The sequence below is a fragment of the Lynx rufus genome, unplaced genomic scaffold (genome assembly GCF_022079265.1).
Source record: "Lynx rufus isolate CCGP_SWC_20201006 ecotype Redwood Valley unplaced genomic scaffold, mLynRuf1.p SCAF_6, whole genome shotgun sequence".
Classification (NCBI taxonomy): Eukaryota; Metazoa; Chordata; class Mammalia; order Carnivora; family Felidae; genus Lynx; species Lynx rufus.
In genome coordinates, this window is record NW_025814878.1 from 87461040 (window position 1) to 87481931 (window position 20892).

At 33.6% G+C, this 20892-nt stretch overlaps 1 protein-coding gene across 1 annotated transcript in view; it reads left to right on the plus strand.

The window, feature by feature from the left end:
- The window catches only part of EYS (eyes shut homolog), a 1631667-nt gene that overhangs the window by 409272 nt on the left and 1201503 nt on the right, over nucleotides 1-20892 (plus strand). Inside the window, exon 13 of the mRNA XM_047102761.1 lies at nucleotides 13672-13793. Within this exon, the coding sequence (XP_046958717.1) occupies nucleotides 13672-13793 (122 nt within the window). The remainder of the gene's footprint in view (nucleotides 1-13671; nucleotides 13794-20892) is intronic.

The following is a 20892-nucleotide window of genomic DNA, read 5'->3' on the forward strand; positions in this document are numbered from 1 at the left end:
AATAAAATTATAAGCAAATATCCCTGATCAGTTGAATTCTTAATTGTATATGGTATCTGTTCTTCCCTTAATCAATTAATTAATGAATTGACCTAATAGTGACTAACCAAAGTTTAACAGGAATAGCAGTTAATATATTAAAAAGATAATATCACCCTGTTATATTTCAGTAGCTTTATTGACATATAATTCATATATCATAAAATTCACAAGTTATGCAATTCAGTGGATTTTAGCATATTCACAGATTTGAGCAACCATCATTGCAACCTAAATTAAGAACATTTCATCACCTTGGGGCACCTGGGTGGCTCAGTCAGTTAAGTGACTGACTTTGGCTCAGGTCGTGATCTCACAGTTCATGGGTTCAAGCCCCGCATTGGGCTCTGTGATGACAGCTCAGAGGATGGAACCTGCTTCAGAATCCGTGTCTCCCTCTCTCTCTGCCCCTCCCCTGATCCTGCTTTCTCTCTCAAGAATAAATAAAACATTTTTAAAAAAAGAACATTACATCATATCTAAAAGAAACTCTGTACCCATTAGCAGTCACTCTTCATCTCTCTCCCCAACCCTAGGCAGCCACCAGTCTATTTTCTTCCTCTGCAGATTTGCCTATTCTAGACATTTAATATAAATGGAATGTGATGTGATCTTTTGTAGCTGGCTTCTTTCACGTAGCATAATTACCAATAACGTAGTATTTCTGACAGTTTTGCTGTCTTTAATATGTCATATCTTTTTTGTTCTTTTATCTTCAATTATTCTCTTCTTTTTGTATAAAATAAGTATTTACTTTTTTTAAATTTTTAAAATCTTCATTTATTTTTAAGAGAGATACAGACAGAATGTGAGTGGGGGAGGAACAGAGAGAGAGGGAGACAGAATCCAAGGCAGGTTCCAGGCTCTGAGCTGTCAGCACAGAGCCCAATGCAGGGCTTGAACTCACAAACTGTGAGATCATGACCTGAACTGAAGTCGGATGCTTAACTGACTGAGCCTCCCAGGCGCCCCATAAAATAAGTATTTTCTAGTGTATGTTTTTGATTCCTGTCTTCACAGTCTTAACCACACACTTTATTATGTGGATTACTGAATTTTTTTTGTAAAATGGATGGGACAAAAAAATAACAGGACAAAGGTACTGAAAGTGTGATGAGACTGGATTAAGACCTGATGTTTGTTTCTATTTCTTTAGCAACACAGGTGAAGAAGGGGCACCTTCGTGGCTCAGACTTCAGTTCGGGTCACGATCTCGTGGTTCCCCCGCCTTGGGCTCTTGTGCTGACAGCTCAGAGCCTGGGGCCTGGTTTGGATTCTATGTCTCCTTCTCTCTCTGCCCCTCCCCTGCTTGCACTCTGTCTCTCTCTCTCTCTCAAAAATAAATAAACATTTTAAAAAATTATGAAAAAAAAAGAAACACAGGTGAAGAAGAAAGCAAAGGCAGAGTTAAGAATAATTAGTTCATGTTTCTATGGGGGTCTGTAGCTCCATAAAGAATTTTATTATAAAAGAGTAAAATATACCTATTTGATAGACATTATTGTCAATGGATTTATCTTAATGTAAAATTTACTGTGTTTTAAAATAAATCTTAATGCAGAAATTATTGGGTTAAAAGAATTATATCACCCCTTTCTGCTTTGGTATCACATTATCTTACATCTTTGCCATTTTTCCAGTTTGTATGCAATTGAGATAATCTAATACAACTTATTTTTTAATTTCCAAAATTGAAAATGATATAATAAAGATAAGTAAATTTTCTTTTTTGTACCTATATATTTTTTTAAATAAAACTTAACCTAAGATTGCAAAAAAGTTAAAAAAATTGTAATACATTAAAAAAACATTAAAAACATTAATATATTAAAATAAGTTAAAATGATACATATGTTTTTTTTTCTGGTGCTCAATCACACAAGGAATTGTAACTACATGAGGAGATATGTTAGTAAGCTTAACCACAGTAATCATCTCACTATGTATATCAAGTCATCATGTTGTACACCTTAAATATGCAGATCTTCCTCAACTCACAACGGGCTTATGTTCTGATAAACCTACTGTAAGTTGAAAATATCATAAGTAAAAAATGCATGTAATACATCTAAGCTAACGAACATCATAGCTTAGCCAAAGATGCTTTAAATGTAGTCAGAATAATTATTAATCTTTAGTTGGGCAAAATCACCCAAGGCAAGCTTATTTTATGATAAAGTGTTGACTATCTCCTGTAATTTACTAAATACTGTAGTGAAAGTGAAAAACAGAATAGTCGTATGGGTACAGAATGGTTGCAAATATATCAATTGTTTATCCTCACCATCATTGGCTGACTGGGAGCTGAGGCTGGCTGCCAACGCTCAGCTTCACAGAAGTCTATCATACTGCATATTGCCACCCCCAGGAAAAGATAAAAATTCAAAATTTGAAGTGAAGTTCTACTGAATGCATATCACTTTGCACCACTGTAAAGTTGGAAAATCATAAATGAAGCCATAGTAAGTCAGGGACCATTTATATATGATTTTTATTTAAGTTTTTTAAATTATAAATTCTAAAATATAACCAATACTTGTAAAATACATCTATATCATTGGCCACTAATACATGAGGATTCTGGGAAGATAAATGAGGAAATTTCTGAGAATTATGAGAAAAAATGTGGTTGTTTCCATTGTTCTGTCTCGCTGATCACTAACTTTGAGAATTAATCAAATCTTCAAAAAGTATAATTATACTTCAAAGTATAATTGGGAGCTGTGATTCTGGGCATTTGGGAGACGGAAAGAGAGAAGATGGAGATGGAGGAGAAAGAGAGAGGAAGAGAATATCTCCCCAGAAAAATCAGTGTCCTGATTTCATTAGTCTACATGAAATATCTGATGGTAGATAATTACAGACCTCCCTGGTCATTCACAAGGCACAAAACTATTTATTACCACCTTAATGTTCAGTAAAGACAGACAGTGTCCTATAGTTCTTCTGTTTAGTAAGCATTGTTTCTCCTGTGCAATTTGGATAATAGACTTATAATGGATTTTAAGAGAATATAAAGAGCACATCTTTAATATTTCAATGTATGCTTCATGAAGAACTACTCTCTTTACTCAGTACATATCCCTATAACTCTCTGCATAGACAAGAGTTTACACTGTCCAGGTTGATCCTTTCAAGTCTTTGTTGCAGATTGTAAAAGTCGGAGGACTTGATTTCTCTTTCTTGTATTTTTGTAGTGGATGCCACCATGCCTTTATTACTGTCATTTACACCTTCTATATGACACATCCTAACAGAAATGTAACCTAACCTAGCCTGTTATTTACTATTTATAACATTGTTTTTTATAAATATCTGAATTCTGCTATCACTGAAGAATTTTTAAGCATTTTTCTTTAAGTTTATCTAAATCGTCATAAAAAATTCAAACCACTAGACTAATATAGACTCATATTATGAGCATGTTTAGCATTTTCACATTTTCATAAACATCTACAACCACTCAAAGCTTCCAAAACAGTATTTTCCTTTGAGTGTAACAATATCATAGAGAACTTGATACTAAAAGTGATTCATACACTTGGAAGTAGCATACTAATTTGATTGATGCGAATTTCAATTAGAGGAAAAATAGTTCAGTTAAACATACATTCTACCACCAGTGCAACTTCAGTTGGAACATAAGCATTTGGGATTTTGTAAATTGATGACACAGTTGTAAAGGGAAACTAATGAAAATAGGTTTTTAATTTTTCCCACCAACTATGTATGCAAATAAAATGCATATTACCATGGCTTCTCCATTTTAAATTGTGTCAACAAAATACAGTTTTCAGCAAAATAAAACCTCAGGTAAAATATAAACATTATGCATACATTTTTAAGTACAACTTGGAAATGCAATGTAATTCTTACTGTGAACAGGCTTAGTATACTTCATTACCACTTTTTAAGGAAGGATTTTAATGACTTCTTAATGCACATAGGTCCAAATCCTATGGACCGAAAAGCATTTTATGATCTTGTCCCAAACTAAGAGATATTATTTAAAATTTGTGAATTTCATTTAACTCATCCCCACCTTTATAAGATATTAACATCATTTTTTTTTAAATTCCAGTGTAGTTAACACACAGTGTTAACATCAGTTTCAGATGTGCAATATAGTGATTCAACAATTCTGTACATTACTCAGTGTTCATCATAAGTGTACTTTTAATCCCCATCACCTATTTCACGCATCCTCCCCGACCACCTCCTTTTTGGTAACCATCAGTTTGTTTTCTATAGTTAAATGTCTCTTTTTTGGTTTATCTCTTTTTGTCTTTGTTCATTTCTTTCATTTCTTAAATTCCACATATGAGTGAAATAATAGGGTATTCGTCTCTCTCTAAGTGACCTGTTTCACTTAACATTATACTTTCTAAATCCATTCATATTGTTGCAAATGGCAAGATTTTATCTTTTTTATGTTTTATGGCTGAGTAGTAACATTCATATATATATATATATTCATATATATTCATATATATATTCATACATATATTCATATATATGTGTATATATATATATATATATATATATATATAGAGAGAGAGAGAGAGAGAGAGAGAGAGTAAAATCTGGGATTCTGGGATTGTGAGTAACTTGTTTATTTCTAATAAATTTTAACTTGATAAATGAGCAATGTCTTGCAATATGAGTAGTACGTGATGTTGAGCGTCACATGATCACAACTGAGCCAATGGTTCTTTCTCTCTCTTGCTGCAGGATTGTGGGGATCATCTCCCATGCTCAGAAGCTCAGTCTCAGGCTGTGGTGTTTGGCAGAAATAGAACATAGGAAGGTGCCAAGAATTGACACTAGTGGATTTTTTGTAACTTCAAAGCACCTATGGATAGTCCTTTGCTTTTCCATATAAAAGAAAGCTTAGGAATGCTTTGCTTCATTCTAAGTCAGGCTGCCTGCAGATATAGATCCTTTCCTCTGCTACTGTATTGTCAGTTACATTAAATACAGTGTATGACAAGAGTTTATTAATACTGTACTATAGTCAGCCTTGGTGCAAGTGTATACAATGGCCCCCATGAAGAAAAAGGATGAAAAGAAAGGCGATAAGAAGGAGATGATTATGGTGGAAGTTAAGAAGGAAATCATCGAGAGGTACTAACAAAGTATGTGAGTGGACGAAATTGCAAGATTTTATAAGAAGTCTACATCTGCACCTCATCTACAGAGGAGAAGGAGAAAAAGGCTGAGGAATTCCTCATTTGAAATGAGGTTAGGGAGATGTGTAAAATATGGAAAAGAGTGCAAACTTTTGTATAAATGCACCACCCGAATGAGGCTGTAGCAGTGCAAGTGATGAATGTGTTTAATGACAACACAATGTCCCATTTCCACAAAATCCTCAAAAGGAGGCGAAAGCAAGTGTCATTGGATAGGTTCTTTGTTAAAGTTGCATGAATAGAAAAAAGATTCCATTGATCAATAGATAACACTGATTCCTGTAGTGTTTTGTATTCTTTGTGTACCTATTGGTAGTGAAATTACTAGACCATGGTAATTGTATTTTTAATTTTAGAGAAATGTCCAAATTGTTTTCTACAGTGGCTGCACCAGTTTGCATTTTCACCAACAGTGCACAAGGATTCCTTTTTCTCCACATCCTTGCCAACCTTGTTTCTTGTGGGTTTTTTTGTTTGTTTGTTTGTTTTTGTTCTGTTTTGGTTTTTTTAGTCATTCCGAGAGGTGTGGAGTGTTTTCTCGTTATGGTTTGATTTGCATTTCCCTCATGATTAGTGATACTGAGCATCTTTTCATGTGTCTGTTGGCCATCTGTATGTCTTCTTTGGAGAAACATCTGTTTATGTCTTTGGTCCATGTTTTAATTGGATTATTTGTTTTGGTTGTTGAGTTGTATAAGTTCTTTATATATTTTGGATACTAACCTTTTATCAGATACGTCATTTACAAATATCTCCTCCTATTCTGTAGGTTGTCTTTTAGTTTTGTTAATTGTTTCCTTTACTGTGCAGAAGTTTTTTTTTATTTTGACGTAATCCTAATAGTTTATATTTGCTTTTGTTTCCCTTGCCTCAGAAGACATATCTAGAAAAATGTTGCTACAGTTTCCCTTGCCTCAGAAGACATATCTAGAAAAATGTTGCTACAGTTGATGTCAGAGAAATTACTGCCTGAACTTTCTCATAGGATTTTTATGGTTTCAAGTCTCACATTTAGGTCTTCAGTACATTTTGTATGTATTTTTCTGTATGGTATAAGAAAGTGGTCCAGCCTCATTCTTTTGCATGTAGCTGTCCAGTTTTCCCAGCATCATTTGTCGAAGAGACTGTCTTTTAACATTGGATATTCTTTCCTGATTTGTCAAAAATTATTTGACCATATAATTTTGGGTTTATTTCTGGGTTTTCTATTCTGTTTCCTGGATCTATGTGTTTATTTTTGTGCCAGGACCATACTGTTTTGCTTACTTTAGTTTTGTAGTATATCTTGAAATCTGGAATTGTGATACCTCCAGTTTTATTCTTTTTCAAGATTTCTTGGGCTATTTGGGTTTTTTTTCTGGTTCCATACAAATTTTTGTATTATTTGTTGTAGTTCTGTGAAAAATGCTGTTGGTATTTGGATATGGACCACATTAAATGTGTAGATTGCTTTGGGTAGTACAGACATTTTAGCAATATTTGTTCTCCCAGCCCAAGAGCATGTGATATCTTTTCGTTTTTATGTGTTTCAACTTCGTTTCTTTCATAAATGTTTTATAGTTTTCAGAATACATCTCTTTCCTTGGTTAAATTTATTTGTAGGAATTTTATAATTTCTGCTGTCCTTGTAAATGAGATTGTTTTCTTAATTTCCTCTCCCTTCCAGGTAATCGGAATGCCTTTCACTTCTTTTAAAGTCACACCTTATTTTGTCAGAGCTTCCCAAGATAATCTCTCTTTTCATTGACTCAAAGTCATCTGATCAGGTGACTTGAATTATTTCCACAAATCCTTTCTGCAGTATAATGTAATATAATCATGGGCGTGATATTTTATTACATTCTCAAATCTCAACCATACTCAAAAGGAGAGGATTCTACAGGTCATGTACCCTGGGGGTGGGGATCATGGAGGGCATATTAGAATTCCTCCTGCTATGGTTATTCTTTAACATGAGAAATTGACCACATTTACCACTTATTGTACTGCATTGATTTACTTGCTTACATGAGCCTTCATTGTTTATAACCCCAACTTCTACCTCATTGTTCATCACCTAGTAGGGGTTCATTAAGTATTGATATAGTGAATTAATAATATATAAATCATAGTATTCACATTGCAGTATTCAAGGTACAGTGAACATAGTATTCAAGGTACAGTGAACCCCTGAGTATTCTGTAAAAGAGAATATCATGAGTGATTTCTCAAATATGAGTATAAATTACTGTTCGGCAATCTAATGGATTATATGTATGCAACTATTTATGAAAGAGACAAGCTAAATTAACTTCTCACAAGCAAAGCAAAACACCTATTCTCACAATTAAATATTTAGAAGTAGGTAATTAGAAAGAAGGGTATGCATGAGAACTTTTTGTTAAGGATAATTCATTGTTTTATGTGTTTCTGGTGAATGTTGTTCGATGTCATTTCTCTTATTTTGCAAAGAAAATACTTTCATTATGATAAAATAGTATCTAGGAATGCACCATTTGCAATATACTTCAATTTCTTAATGTTTTAAGGAGAAGGAACAGGTCTTGTTCCTATTTGAATTCTCCACACTATACGATAGCTCTTGAAAAAATAAAACCACTTAATAGATGTTTTAATTTAAGGAACTACTTATTTTTATGCTCTTTGGAAGTAGTTTTTATTTTTACTTCTTTCACTGTATTTGGAACTTGAAGCATTGTGTGTTCAAATTAGTACAGTTTCTTTTGCTCTTATTTTATGGGCACTAACTATATTAAGTCTTTCACTATTATACATTGCTGATATCTTCAGCAGTTGCTAGGGTTGTCTTACCTTTTTTCTTGTTATCAAGAAAAAAAGTTGGGAGAACCATAGGCATCCTGAGGTTTTAGAATTTCTCCAACTACCACTGTAGTTCAAAAACTTTGAAAGCTTTCTCTCTTATCCCAGTTCATTTTATCATCCCATCATCCCTATAGTTGTGAAGTTACTAAGAAAATCTGAGCAGTTAAAGGACTTATGGTTGCTGGATATGTTCTTCTCTCAGGTATTCAGCAAGGCACTTTTAGAAGCCTTAGAAGTATACATATATTCTACATGTTTGGTGAATGAATGCTATTATTTAAAAACTTGCCAAATAGTTAATATACAAATATTTTTACTATGTCTGGAAAACTGACCCCTGAATAATGATTTTGCTTTGTTGAACAACTTAATGCTGTTTATGCTTCACTTTTTAAATTACCTTGGGTCAGCCATCTTACTTATATCTCCAAATACTTCTATATATTTTACCCAATGACAATTGCTTTATGTAGATACATTCTCTGAGTAAAATTTAAAACTTAGTATCAGGGCTGAGGTGTTACTCAAGATTAAAGCCTTATCAAAATGTTCTTTTTTCATTGTTTACTTATTTTGAGTATAGCAACAAATCTATCAAGAAAAGCTTATAGTGATAGCAGCCTCCAGGGTACAAAAAACAAAACAAAACAAAACACAGGGAGCATCAAATCATCAATAATGTACTTTTTTAATTGCAATGTCTTCAGAGAACATTGTTGAACAAGAGGTATGAAGTATGAAGAAACAAAATGGGGTTTTAAAAAATGCTGTCACTTAACATTGCTGCCTGCTGGTACTTTGTTAGATGAAGCATAGAAATCATAAATAACATTTCTTTCTTAAATTGTAATGTAGAGAGAGAGAGAGAATCACAATGATAATATCGAAGAGAATTATGAATCTTTGCCTAGAGACTAAGTTGAATGCATTTATGCGGACAAATGCCAAGCAACTGACAGCAGTCGGGGGGATTTGTTCATTAAGTAAACACTGACACTCTGATTCTTTCCTTTCAGGTTCTTCTTGTGATTTGGAGCCTTGTGAGGCTAGTAATCCTTGTGAGAGTGGAGCTGTGTGTGGAGAGACAATGGATCTGGAAATGTCTCCTCTTGGGTACCAGTGTCCATGTGGGAAAGGCTTTGCAGGTCCACACTGTGAGATCAATGTCAGTGAGTGCAGTTCCAGCCCTTGCCTGCACGGTTATTGCTATGACAGTGAGTTCACTCAGCCGCAGCAATTCCTGTAGAGTAGTCCAACTTAGAATCTGACATAGTAATGAAATAACTCAGTATGCAACCTTGATTATTTACTGACTTTATCCTGCCCTGAATATCAAAGCCAACCCCGTTATTTTCACAAAACACCCCCACATCTGATGAATTCATTTATGTTTTTATAAGTCATAATTGTAGCAAATGAGAAAATGTAATGAGATGTGGCTTCTATGTTCTAATGTTAGAATTAGCCTTTCTTTCCTTTATTTTTAATGGTAGGTTTTTAAGAGTGTTTATTTGTAGGTAGGGGAAGCACTATTTTCAGTGACTTAAAACAAATAATTATTTTATCCCATCTATTACACACACACACACACACACACACACACACACATACACACACACACATTTCCTCCCACCAGAATATGTATTCCTTTAAATTCACAGAGGAAAAAGAAGATGATAGGAAGAACAGGAAAAATCAGAGGTATGAAGGGGAGAAAGAAAAAAAAATACTGGGTATTATAACATGGATTTTGGGGCACCTGGGGTGGCTCAGTCAGTTAAGCAGCTGTTGATTTCAGCTCAGGTCATGATCCCAGTGTTTGTGAGTTTGAACCCCGAATCGGGCTCTGTGCTGACAGCAGTGAACCTAATTTGGGTCTTCTGTCTTCCTCTTTCTGTACGCCTCCTCCCTTTCTCTCAAAAATAAATAAACATAACATTTTTCAAAACATAGATTTAGCCATGGAAGAACCTGCCTAAGATGGATAATTTTTATGGAGACACAGGCAAAATGGCACAAAATAGCTCTGTGAAATGGATGTGGCTAAGGGGCATTAAGAGGAAAGAAAGAGCTAGAAGGATGTTGACAAAAAGCTGTCCATCTTGTTTTGTTTTATTTTACCTCTTTAAAATATATTTTTATGTGGTCCCTCAGTAAATAGATAATGTAATCAAGGAAAAAAACACATTTTAATAGAAAGTCATTTTATTTTGAAATGGTATAATTAACAGAATTATGAATTAATTTTCTTTAAACCAATGCTTTGCAAATGTATGACATTAAGGAATATAACTCACTTTTTTCAAATTAAGTGAGGCAGCCCAAGTTTAAAACAACAGGTAGTAGTGGGGCCCTTGCAAACTGGAATATCTATGTAGATATTAATGTAGAATTAACTCTTCTAACACATATGGAAGCTAAGCAAGATACATTTTGGGGCTGTGGGCCACCTATTTGCTACTCCTGATTTGAACCGACATTACCATCATTTTTCTCTTTTCTTTTTTTTTTTTCTTCTTTCAGATTTTGTCACTTTAAAAATTGTATTTTTAAGAATACAAAAAATACAGGGGCGCCTGGGTTGCTCAGTCAGTTGGGCGTCCGACTTCGGCTTAGGTCATGATCTCACAGCTTGTGAGTTCGAGCCCTGCGTGGGGCTCTGTGTTGACAGCTCAGAGCCTGGAGCCTGCTTCTGCTTCTGTGTCTCCCTCTCTCTCTGCCCCTCCCCCACTCACACTCTGTCTTTCTGTCTCTCTCTCTCAAAAATAAATAAACATTAAAAATTTTTTTAAAGAATATAAAAAATTGTATTTTCAAATTACCTTGAAATAAATCACTATTATCATATTTCTGACCTCAGGCCCATAGGTATTTGGGGATGCTGGGAATGACTTTTCAATTTCTGATGTTCACTACAAAATAAGGAAGGGGCAGGATGGTATGCCTGAGAGAGTGGTTAGCAACATTTTAGATCTAGGTAGCCCTAGAATAACGGTTATATATGGTTATATATAGGACAGTTCTGATATATTCCGAGTGACCTATATTTATAATATTCATATGATTTTTGTAAGTTGTGGTGAGCATCAGCTATTGTATGGAAGTGTTGAATCACACTGTTGTGCACCTGCAACTAATATCACACTGTATATTAACTATATGGAATTTAAAAACTTAAAAAAATAATAATAAAAAATAAAAAAGGTCTAAAATATTTTAAATCATAATTCCTTATACAATAACAAAATGTACTTTCAAATATGCTACTTATAATACAGTGCTGCCTATTAAAATTTTGGAGGTAATATATAACGTATTATGGAAAATGTAAACCTTGGATACCTGATATATTAATCTGTTTCATAATAGAATGATCCATAGTATAATTTGAGACTTAACTACCAGAGAACCAAAACATTTATTAAAAATTAGATCATACATGTTAATAGCTATCAGCTTAATTCTAAGACATTATATTCTTAATATTTTCTCAAAAATAAAATAATTTGGTAAGCCAAAATTCCTGATTCAGTATTTATTACATGACTGTATGTGAGAAATAATTATTAAAATGTAAATATGCAATTTTAACTTTCAAAAGAGTTTATTCACCATATTGGCAATACATTATTAAAATATCTCTGTATTTTCACCATGAAGTTTTGTCATATCGAAGCTTTGATTCAGTACAACTAATATATGATGTTTGGTGTATATTTAAATATTTTTAAGTATAAAAATACATCCAGAATCATACAGGGCTTATCTGATGAAAATTTCAATTCAAATCAAGAATGTGGAATAGTTATAAAGAAGAACTAATAAAAACAGTGACTGTATTTTCTGGTAAAAACAATAATACCAAACCAGGAAATATTCTTAAAAAGTATTTCCTAATAAAATGTTGATAAGTTACCACATAGCCCATAGTTAACAAATTAGATGTGGGGGAAAAAAACATTTTTTGTTTCTTTGGTTTAAATTTTAAACAATTATGTATGTACATTTGTTTATTTATTTCCCCTGTAGTATCCAGTTGAATTCTCTAAGCTCTCATGTGCTTCTTTTCTTAGCTTCTTAGCCCAGAATAGTCAACATTCAGAAAGCGTATTTCTTGATAATAAAAGCAAACTTTATTTCCTAACACTAATCTCTTTCAGACAGAGATTTGCTAATTTAAATGTCTCTATTGTTGTTGTTTTTCTTTTAAAATAATACATCAATCTGCATAGAGAATATTTCTATCTACACAGAAAGTTAGTTTGACTCTGGGTTTTTGTCACTTGCCAATTTGCATCAGTAAATTTATAATCATTAACTTGAATTTATAATCATTAACATTTTTAAATACCATTATGATTGATGATACTTTACAATGTCTTAATTACATATAACATTTAATTTTAATTTGTTAACATATATAATGCCATCTATAATATATAAGGAAGCGTAACTGATCTCATCTTTCTCATTAATTTATTTACAACTCTACTTGTATATTTATTAATTATTTTGATTCAGTGAGATGTTAAAAATTAGAATGCTATGTTACATGAAAAAAGTAAAATAAAATCCTCTCCAAAGGGCTGCCATTCTTGTGTCTCCCTTGTCTCTTCTTGACAGCTGTGGACTGATTTTCTTTAAAGGCCCAGGTACAAGTGCTGTGCAAAAGCATGGCTGCAGAAGTCTAGAAGCCAGCTAACTACCACACAATGTCTTGAAAATGCTGTTGCCACCCAGGACCTCAACACTTAATGAAAGCAATAGCAGATACACGCACAGAGGCAGAGTGGCAGTGTAGATTACACGCTAAGTCTCAGGAATAATGAAGAACCCAGGGACTGACCAAAAGCAGCCATAAATCCTTGCCTGCTCTAACTGCAATTCATACTGTCACCACTTCCTTGAGATGCTTCCGAGACTGTTCTTTTTCTATCATTAATGATAAAATAGAAGACAGATTCTGATTATTACTTTTAAAAGATCATGATGAAATGTGAAAGCTCTTTTTAACTAAGGCTTAAGTGGTTGAGTATCAACTTTCAGACATACCCACTTTAATGTAACTTGTCACACACACACACACACACACACACACACACACACACACACACACAAACTTTAATGACCAGTTAACTTCTTGTGTATTAAACCTAAAACAGTCCAGGAAAAGTTAATTGATGTAAAAGTAGCCTATTTATCATAGGTATTGTTTACTGATGAGACAGAGAGACAGAGAGAAGGGAGAAGAAGAAGAAGACGACGACAACGACGATGATGACGAAAGCGGAGGAGGAGAAGGAGAAGGGGAGAAGGAGGAGGAGGAGTAGGAGGAAGAGGAGGAGGAGAAGGAAGAAAGAAGAAGAACATTGGATATTTTCATTGTTGCTTTGCAAACTTATCAAATGTTTATTGTGATGGTTCTAATTTCAAATTAAAGTTTTAAGCTAAATAGAACTGAGCAAAATAGTTATTTAGAAAATATTGTAGAGAGTTGTGAATTCACATTTTCTTTGGTTAAAAGTGAAATGTATTTAGTTTAATACAACATTCTTTAGAATGATTAGCATTACCCATACCATTATTAAAGACATTATTTTCTCTTTTCTCTTGTTCTCAGTGGTCAATGGCTTCTCCTGCTTATGCAAACCGGGTTTTGCTGGCCTGAGATGTGAACAGGACACTGATGACTGCATCTTGAATGCCTGTGAGCACAATTCTACCTGCAAAGATCTGCATCTCGTTAGTATCCATGAATATTATTAATGTACCTTAATGTGGGCAGCATAAATTAACCCATACAAATATATTTAGCATTTGTCTATATGTCATGTTGAGATATACATATATATGTATACATATATATGCTGATTAAGATTAGAAAAAAGAAATTCAAGCAATATTATTTTAACTTAATAGTAATGAAAAGGTGTTCTATCTACTCCTATGTATAGTTGATGTAAATATTATAAAGCAACAGTTTCATTCTTTGGATTTATAATTCTTAGTAATACTGAATTTCTGTTAAATTTCAGAATTATTCTAAAAATGATGTTAGTCTTATATGTACCTACTTTTATATAATTCAAGGTATTTTATATATTTCATTGACATTTATAATCTTAAATTTGATTTTGCTTTCTATCTTGTGTTGTATACTTCCATCAACTCCTTCATTCATCTGTGTTGGTGCTGTCCCTTCAGTACATATCCATTTGTCATCACCTTTGTCATAAGCATGTGCCATTCTGCCTTAAACGGACTGTGACACAGTTGGCAAATCAATGGGATCCCTTCAGGCTTCTCATTTATCAGAAAGCCTGACATAAAAAATATCTACTCAAGGTGGCTTCACTGACTGGCTTCAGAAAATAAATGACATACAACACAGGTTAATGCTTCAATACTAGTACAGGCTTATAGTTTATCCTTTAGCAACAAAGCTGATTTTCACAAAGGACTACCATAGTTGAAGTTAGAAGAAAATGCTTTGAAAGACAGACTCATTTTCATTGATGTATTTTGACTATCAGTGTACTGACATTGTTTGTTTTTACAGTGAAAGGATAATTTGTGGCAAGTGGTTTCTTTCCCATAAGGCAGGCATCCAAATGGAGAATTATAATTAATGTTCAGATGGCCATGACCAGAAACGGATGGTGCATCAGATACCTAGATACCACTTAAGTATATATTAGGTATATGGCCCTGTTGCTTTGTCTTTGTTCCTATAGGATGCTTTGTCTTAGTCATAGTAATCCCATCCCACTTTGGGGGAATCCTGAAACAGTGGGCCCTGTGACTCTATGCTGGTCTCTAAGGTAAGAGTGGCATTCTGTCTGAGAAAAGGCTTCCTTACCTGTGTATAGGATGTTAAGTAAAAGGTAGGTGTGACCTCTTCTAGCCCTCTAACATCTAGATTTTTTTAAAATGTTTATGTATATATTTATTTTGAGAAAGAAAGTATGTGCGAACAGGGGAGGGGCAGAGAGAAAGAGAGAGAGAGAATCCCAAGCAGGTCAATGTTCAGCTCAGAGTCCCATGTGGGTCTCGATCTCACAATCATGACCTGAGCTGAAATCAAGATTTGGATGCTTAACCAACTGAGCCACCCAGGCACCCCATAACATCTAGATTTTATACTTGTAATTACTGTTGCCCTTTTGAGAGCCCATGGAAGAGAACAGGGTGCTCCCAAATGATGAGTGACCATGAAGGTGGCAGAGCTGAAAGACATAAGAAACCTGGTGCTTGATCAGTTGTTGAACTCCTGACTGAAATCCCTTGGCTCTAATAATGTGAGATCACTTATGGATTATTTTTTAATATGGCTTGAGTCAGAGTTTGTTTGTTTGTTTGTTTGTTTGTTTGTTTGTTTGTTTTTACTTGCAGGTAAGTCATTTAATTTCCATAGCAGTTAAACTTTATTTTAGGCTAGGATTTCAGCAATAACTTCAGCAATAATAGAAGTTTATTCTAGTAGAAAGAACTTCATACCCATAACTATGAGACTCCAGTTCTAGACCTGACTTTGCCACAGCTTATCTGTCTGATACTAAGCCAATCATTTGACAGAGGGACTGCAGCTTTAGAAACTATCATATCAAAGAATAGAACTTCCAAGTACAGTATTTCTCTCATTCATTTTATAAATTTCCAGTTAGCAGCTATTCAAACTAACTCTAGATTTTATTAAAGTCTTAATACCTACTTCCAGAAATTGTTATAATCAGAATAAAGAAAAATAAGAATTTTTAAAAAGTGAGACTCACAGAAACAGTGAGTAGGATGGTTAACAGCAGCTGGCAGTTGGGGGAAAAATGGAGACACTGGTCAAAGGGCATAAGCCATCAGTTTTAAAAAGATCTGATGTACAGCATGATAACTATAGTTAATACTGTATGGCGTACTTGAAATATGCTAAGAGAGTATATATAAAGCGTACTCACCAACACCATCACGCGCACACACACACACACAAGGTGACTATGTGGCATGAAGGATGTGTTAATTAACCTTACTGTAGTAAGCATTTCACAATGTGTACATATATTATGTCATTAGGTGTCAAGGACACTGTTCTCAGGCAGAATATTCCAATGCTCAGAGGTTATCTTGCAGGACCCAGTTAAAAGGTCAGTCTTTCCTTTGAGTTCAAGTCTGCCAAGTTAACTATTACACCAATATTATATTAAATATTGGATTTTTGTGTAGGATAAATACTATATAATTAAAAAGTAATACATTATGTATTATAATAATAAATAGGAAAAAAAGCGGAAAGAGCTAAAAACTCATAATTTTTAAATAAAGCCTGGCTAAAAAAATATAATAATAATTGAAATAAAGCAAGGTCCAGGGGCACCTTGGTGGCTCAGTTGGTTGAGCACCCAACTCAATTTCAGCTCAGGTTGTGATCTCATAGTTGTGGGATGGAATCCCCTGTGTGGGGCTTGGTGCTAGGCATGGAGCCTGCTTGGGCTTCTCTCTCTTCCTCCTCCTGTGTCCCTCCCCTGCTCAGGCTCTTCTTGTTCTCTCTCTCTCTTTCTCAATCAATAAAAAAAATTAAAAAAAAAAGAAGAAGAAGAAAAAACAGTCCAATTTGAGACTCATATTTGCTATCTTTCACCAACATATTGGAAAAAGACAAACCATGAAATGCTGAAGGCTTTGGAGTATAAAAGAAAAAGAAAGCCATGGAGGGTGATGTTTCTGTAAAATATTTAATAATTATGATAAACAGAAAGATGACTTTATTCAACCTATAAGGCACTTACATTTGGCTGTAAGAGTCATCAGCCTGTTTTTGTTTGTTTGTTTGTTTTTGTTTTGTTTTGTTTTTTTTATGAGCAGACCTTTCCAAACCCACCCAGGCAATGCCACTGACATTAGGCTTGCTTCTTCTTTGAATTTGGTATGGGTGTAGCTTTAAATTAGCATTTTTACATTTGAAGCATTTCTTTATGATTACATGTAGCATCACGACTATGAGTTTAGATAAAAAGCAGAAAATCAGAAGACTTTGAAACCAGGATGAGAAGTATTTTGTAACAATGAGCCAGTTTTCTTCTTTCCCTTCTTTATGGTTCAGTAAACCTAAAAAATCAATGAGAGAAAAAGGAAAACACTTGAATGCTCAACACATAATAAGACACAAATGTTAAGAATGGGTAGAATAGGATTTATTTTCTCATGTAACTTTCTTAGTTATATTTGAGAATAAGTATTTCTTTGTGGTTATTTAAATATGTATGATCAAATTATTCAAGTATTTTCCCCCTCATTTTACTTTCATTTTCCTCTGTATCTTACATGAATAATGAATGCTTAATTTTGATTACAGTGAAGAAGCAAAACTAGTGCAGTAGAACAAACCTGGAAAGGACAAAGTTTTTATTCATATGCAACTATGTTAAAATTTACACATACTATATATGCTAGTACACTACAGATATACATTTTCTGCCAAACACTCCAGTGCAAAATCCAAACTGAATTTATGTGTTTTCTAGTGAAAAATAAAACTGCCTTTACCTTCACCACCATATGTTTGAAAAATCCACATTTGTCATTTGAAATTGCCTATCTCCTCCCTTTGGGATTGGAGAGTAAACACAGAGGATCATGAGGGAGTAACTTCTGCCCCTTAGTTCATCTTGGCTGCTACTGACATGCCCATTTTGTCATCCCCATGCTCCTTTCAAATATGAGTTAATCTGCCAAATGATTCCAATCCTTTCATACCAGATTTGGCTCCCAGGACCTCTGCATCCCTCAAGGGCATGGTGCTTAGCTAATTAGTAGTCAGGTCCCAGTTGTCCCTTAAACATATCCAATGGGAACCAGTAAAACCTCTGATTCTGCTCTCTCTCTAGGATTACAAACCCTCCATCAGTGTGGAATCCGTCCAACTGTTCTCTGGCCAAATACAAAACCCTTTCTTTCATGCCCTCCCTCTCCATAAAGATTTGCTTAATCTCACTTGATGGAGAGTAGCAGAGACTCTGACTTAGTGTCAGAGCTTGGGAGCTCTAGAATTTTTCAAACACACCAAACTGCCTAATACTTCTTGATGGAGGAAAAAAAAATCATTTTTGTGGCCAAAGAAAAAAGTAACAGTTTTATTCTCAATAACTTGTTATAAAGGAAGATGAAAACATTTATCAATTCTCAAATGTTTTAGCTCTTATGTTTAATCTCTACTATGGCTGTGTTGTATATTAGTATTGCTTTTAAGTTGTGGGTCCTGTAGAATGTTATCTGAAATAGTAAACCTCCAAAAAAGAGAATTTTTATTATTCATTTTTCAAAAGCGATTAGGTTAAATATCTTGTAAGTTTTGAGTAACAAAAGGCTAGAGAGAAGATTTGGAGATTGACAATGATATGGATTTGTTCTATGATTTACTACAAGTCACAACTTATTGGAACCATAAAATGAACTGATAGAATAGTCACTGTCCACTATATTTGGCAGTATTTTATTAATTTAAGAACAATGTAGTTTTCCATTTTATTTAAATGCCAGAATATACATAACAAGTACTTATTATTAGACTTTTTAGTTTATCGGTTTCTTCAATAAAATCAAAGAGTTGTACACAATTGCTCTTAACCAGGGGGTTGCCTTTGAAAATACACATACTTAAAATTCTGATTTAGTAGATGGATCCATCTGGTACCTGGATATCTTATAATTCTTTGTGATTCTGATGTGTACTTATATTTGAGAATCACTGGACTGGGTATCTAGATGGCATTTTCTAGCTCAAAACGTCTGTGATATCACAAGTGGAGCACAGAGGTTTTTGTTTCATTTGTACTGACAACTCACAATTTAGCCCCTTAAAAAAGAAATAAACAATGGTTTGAAAAATCGAGAGATTTATCCTCTGAGTTTTTAGCAGCATATTTCATTGTATCTTTTATTTTGGATTCTTCCATCTGTTTTAGTGCTTTTGTTTTTAAGACAAAAAGAATAAATATAATTTTTTCATTCCGATCATTTTGTGAGGGAGATAATAATATATTGCTTTCTCTTCTTTTGTAATAACTTAGTGAAGTGACACTTCGTGTATTGACATTTGCTAATCAGAAAATCTATGCATGAAATTATAGTTTTTCATAGAGGGTGGGTATAATGGTTCAAATTGTATTTAAAGTATTAAAAATAATCAATGACTGATTAATTACAGTGATATCACAAAGGTTTATTTGAGTGTTTTGATCCACTTGATTATTTGCAACATCTTCAGTAGTGAATATTCAGCCAAAAGTTTAATCTAAATCTTGAGACATTAGCTAACAACCAAACACATTGATAAAAGAGGCATTGAAATGATGTAACACAAAATGAAGTCCTTTTGCCATGTCCATTCTAAATAACCTATTTTTGTTTATGTATAATCTGCTTATTTTTTATTACCCAAATCTCTACCTTTCATTATACAAATCCTTACTTTAAGAGTTTATTGAGAATAATTTAACATAACATTTATTATGATGGCTGTCAGCTTTCTATTTTTTCTATAATAGAGTAGATAACAAAATTGTTTTTCTTGTATAATCCAAGACTAATACAAAAAATTAGTTCATTTATTTGATGGTTTGTACAATTCTTTCAATATAGTCCCCTCAATAATAAATTTTTATCACAGTGAATATGGCTATCTGAAGTACCCCATTTCTTCCCCTCTAATCTGTTTTAATCTGTCATGGCCTTGAAATAGATAATCAAGTCTGTTAGGATTATATGCAAAGTAAAAGTAAACAGAACCTGAGAAAATATTTGTTGATCCACCTGAGTAAAGAGATACATGAGATTTAATAACTTTGGACTTGTAAAATCTATTTTGGAAGCTCAGACATATTTTCCCTTCTTCCTTATTCCTTATTCTAAGACTCATTATAGAGAAGTGAGATTTACAGATGGTTGAATTTTGAGGTTTAAGAAATCTATCAAGCAGAACTGCATTTCATAAATATTGTGTGAGAACATAACTGATCAGAGAGAGGAATTTTCCATTTTCAGACTCTCTAATAAAAATGGACAGTTTCCAGAAATAGTCCAGGTAAAAAAATGATTTAGAACTGATCAAATAATGTTTGCATTGCCAATATTACCCAAAATGCATCAATAAGTGGGTTTATTTTGAAAGAATTATGAGACAGAGTAAGCTTCAACTTATTTCAATATGAACATTGTATTATACTTTTATATTATTGCTTGTTATCTTTACATAACTATAAGACTCAACTATAGGCTTCACACTTTATATTGAGAATTTAGTAGATAGTTATAGTCCACAATAATTTCCTTTTTCCCAGAAATCATCCTTTGCTATTTGGATGTATGCCATTTTTAATTAGTTAAATCTATATAAGACTATTTTTAAAACTATTTTGTTGTGTTTATATATTTTTTCTAAGAAGATAGTAAGAGAAACCCACACATACATACACACATGTGAACAAGTTGACTCAACAATTTATTATTAACTGGCAAGAAAAATGGTCAAAGGATAGTAAGTCTTTTGTCCCCATCAGTAAAGAACTCCATTAGGTGCTAACCATGTCAGCATAACTCCCCATTCATCTGTGTGGAGTTCATTAATGGTAGAAATTCCAAGAAATTTTGAATTGGAAAGTGGATGTATATTTGTCGAAGCAAGAATATGTGCAAATGTGTATGCACACATGTGTGCACATTCACAGAAACGAGAATATATTCTTGTCCTTTTGGCCTGCCCTCCTAGTTTAAACAGATTTCAAGAGCTTTCTGGAATCGAGCTTTGGAGCCCAGGTCAATTAATATTTGAACTTATCTTGGTTATATATGTACA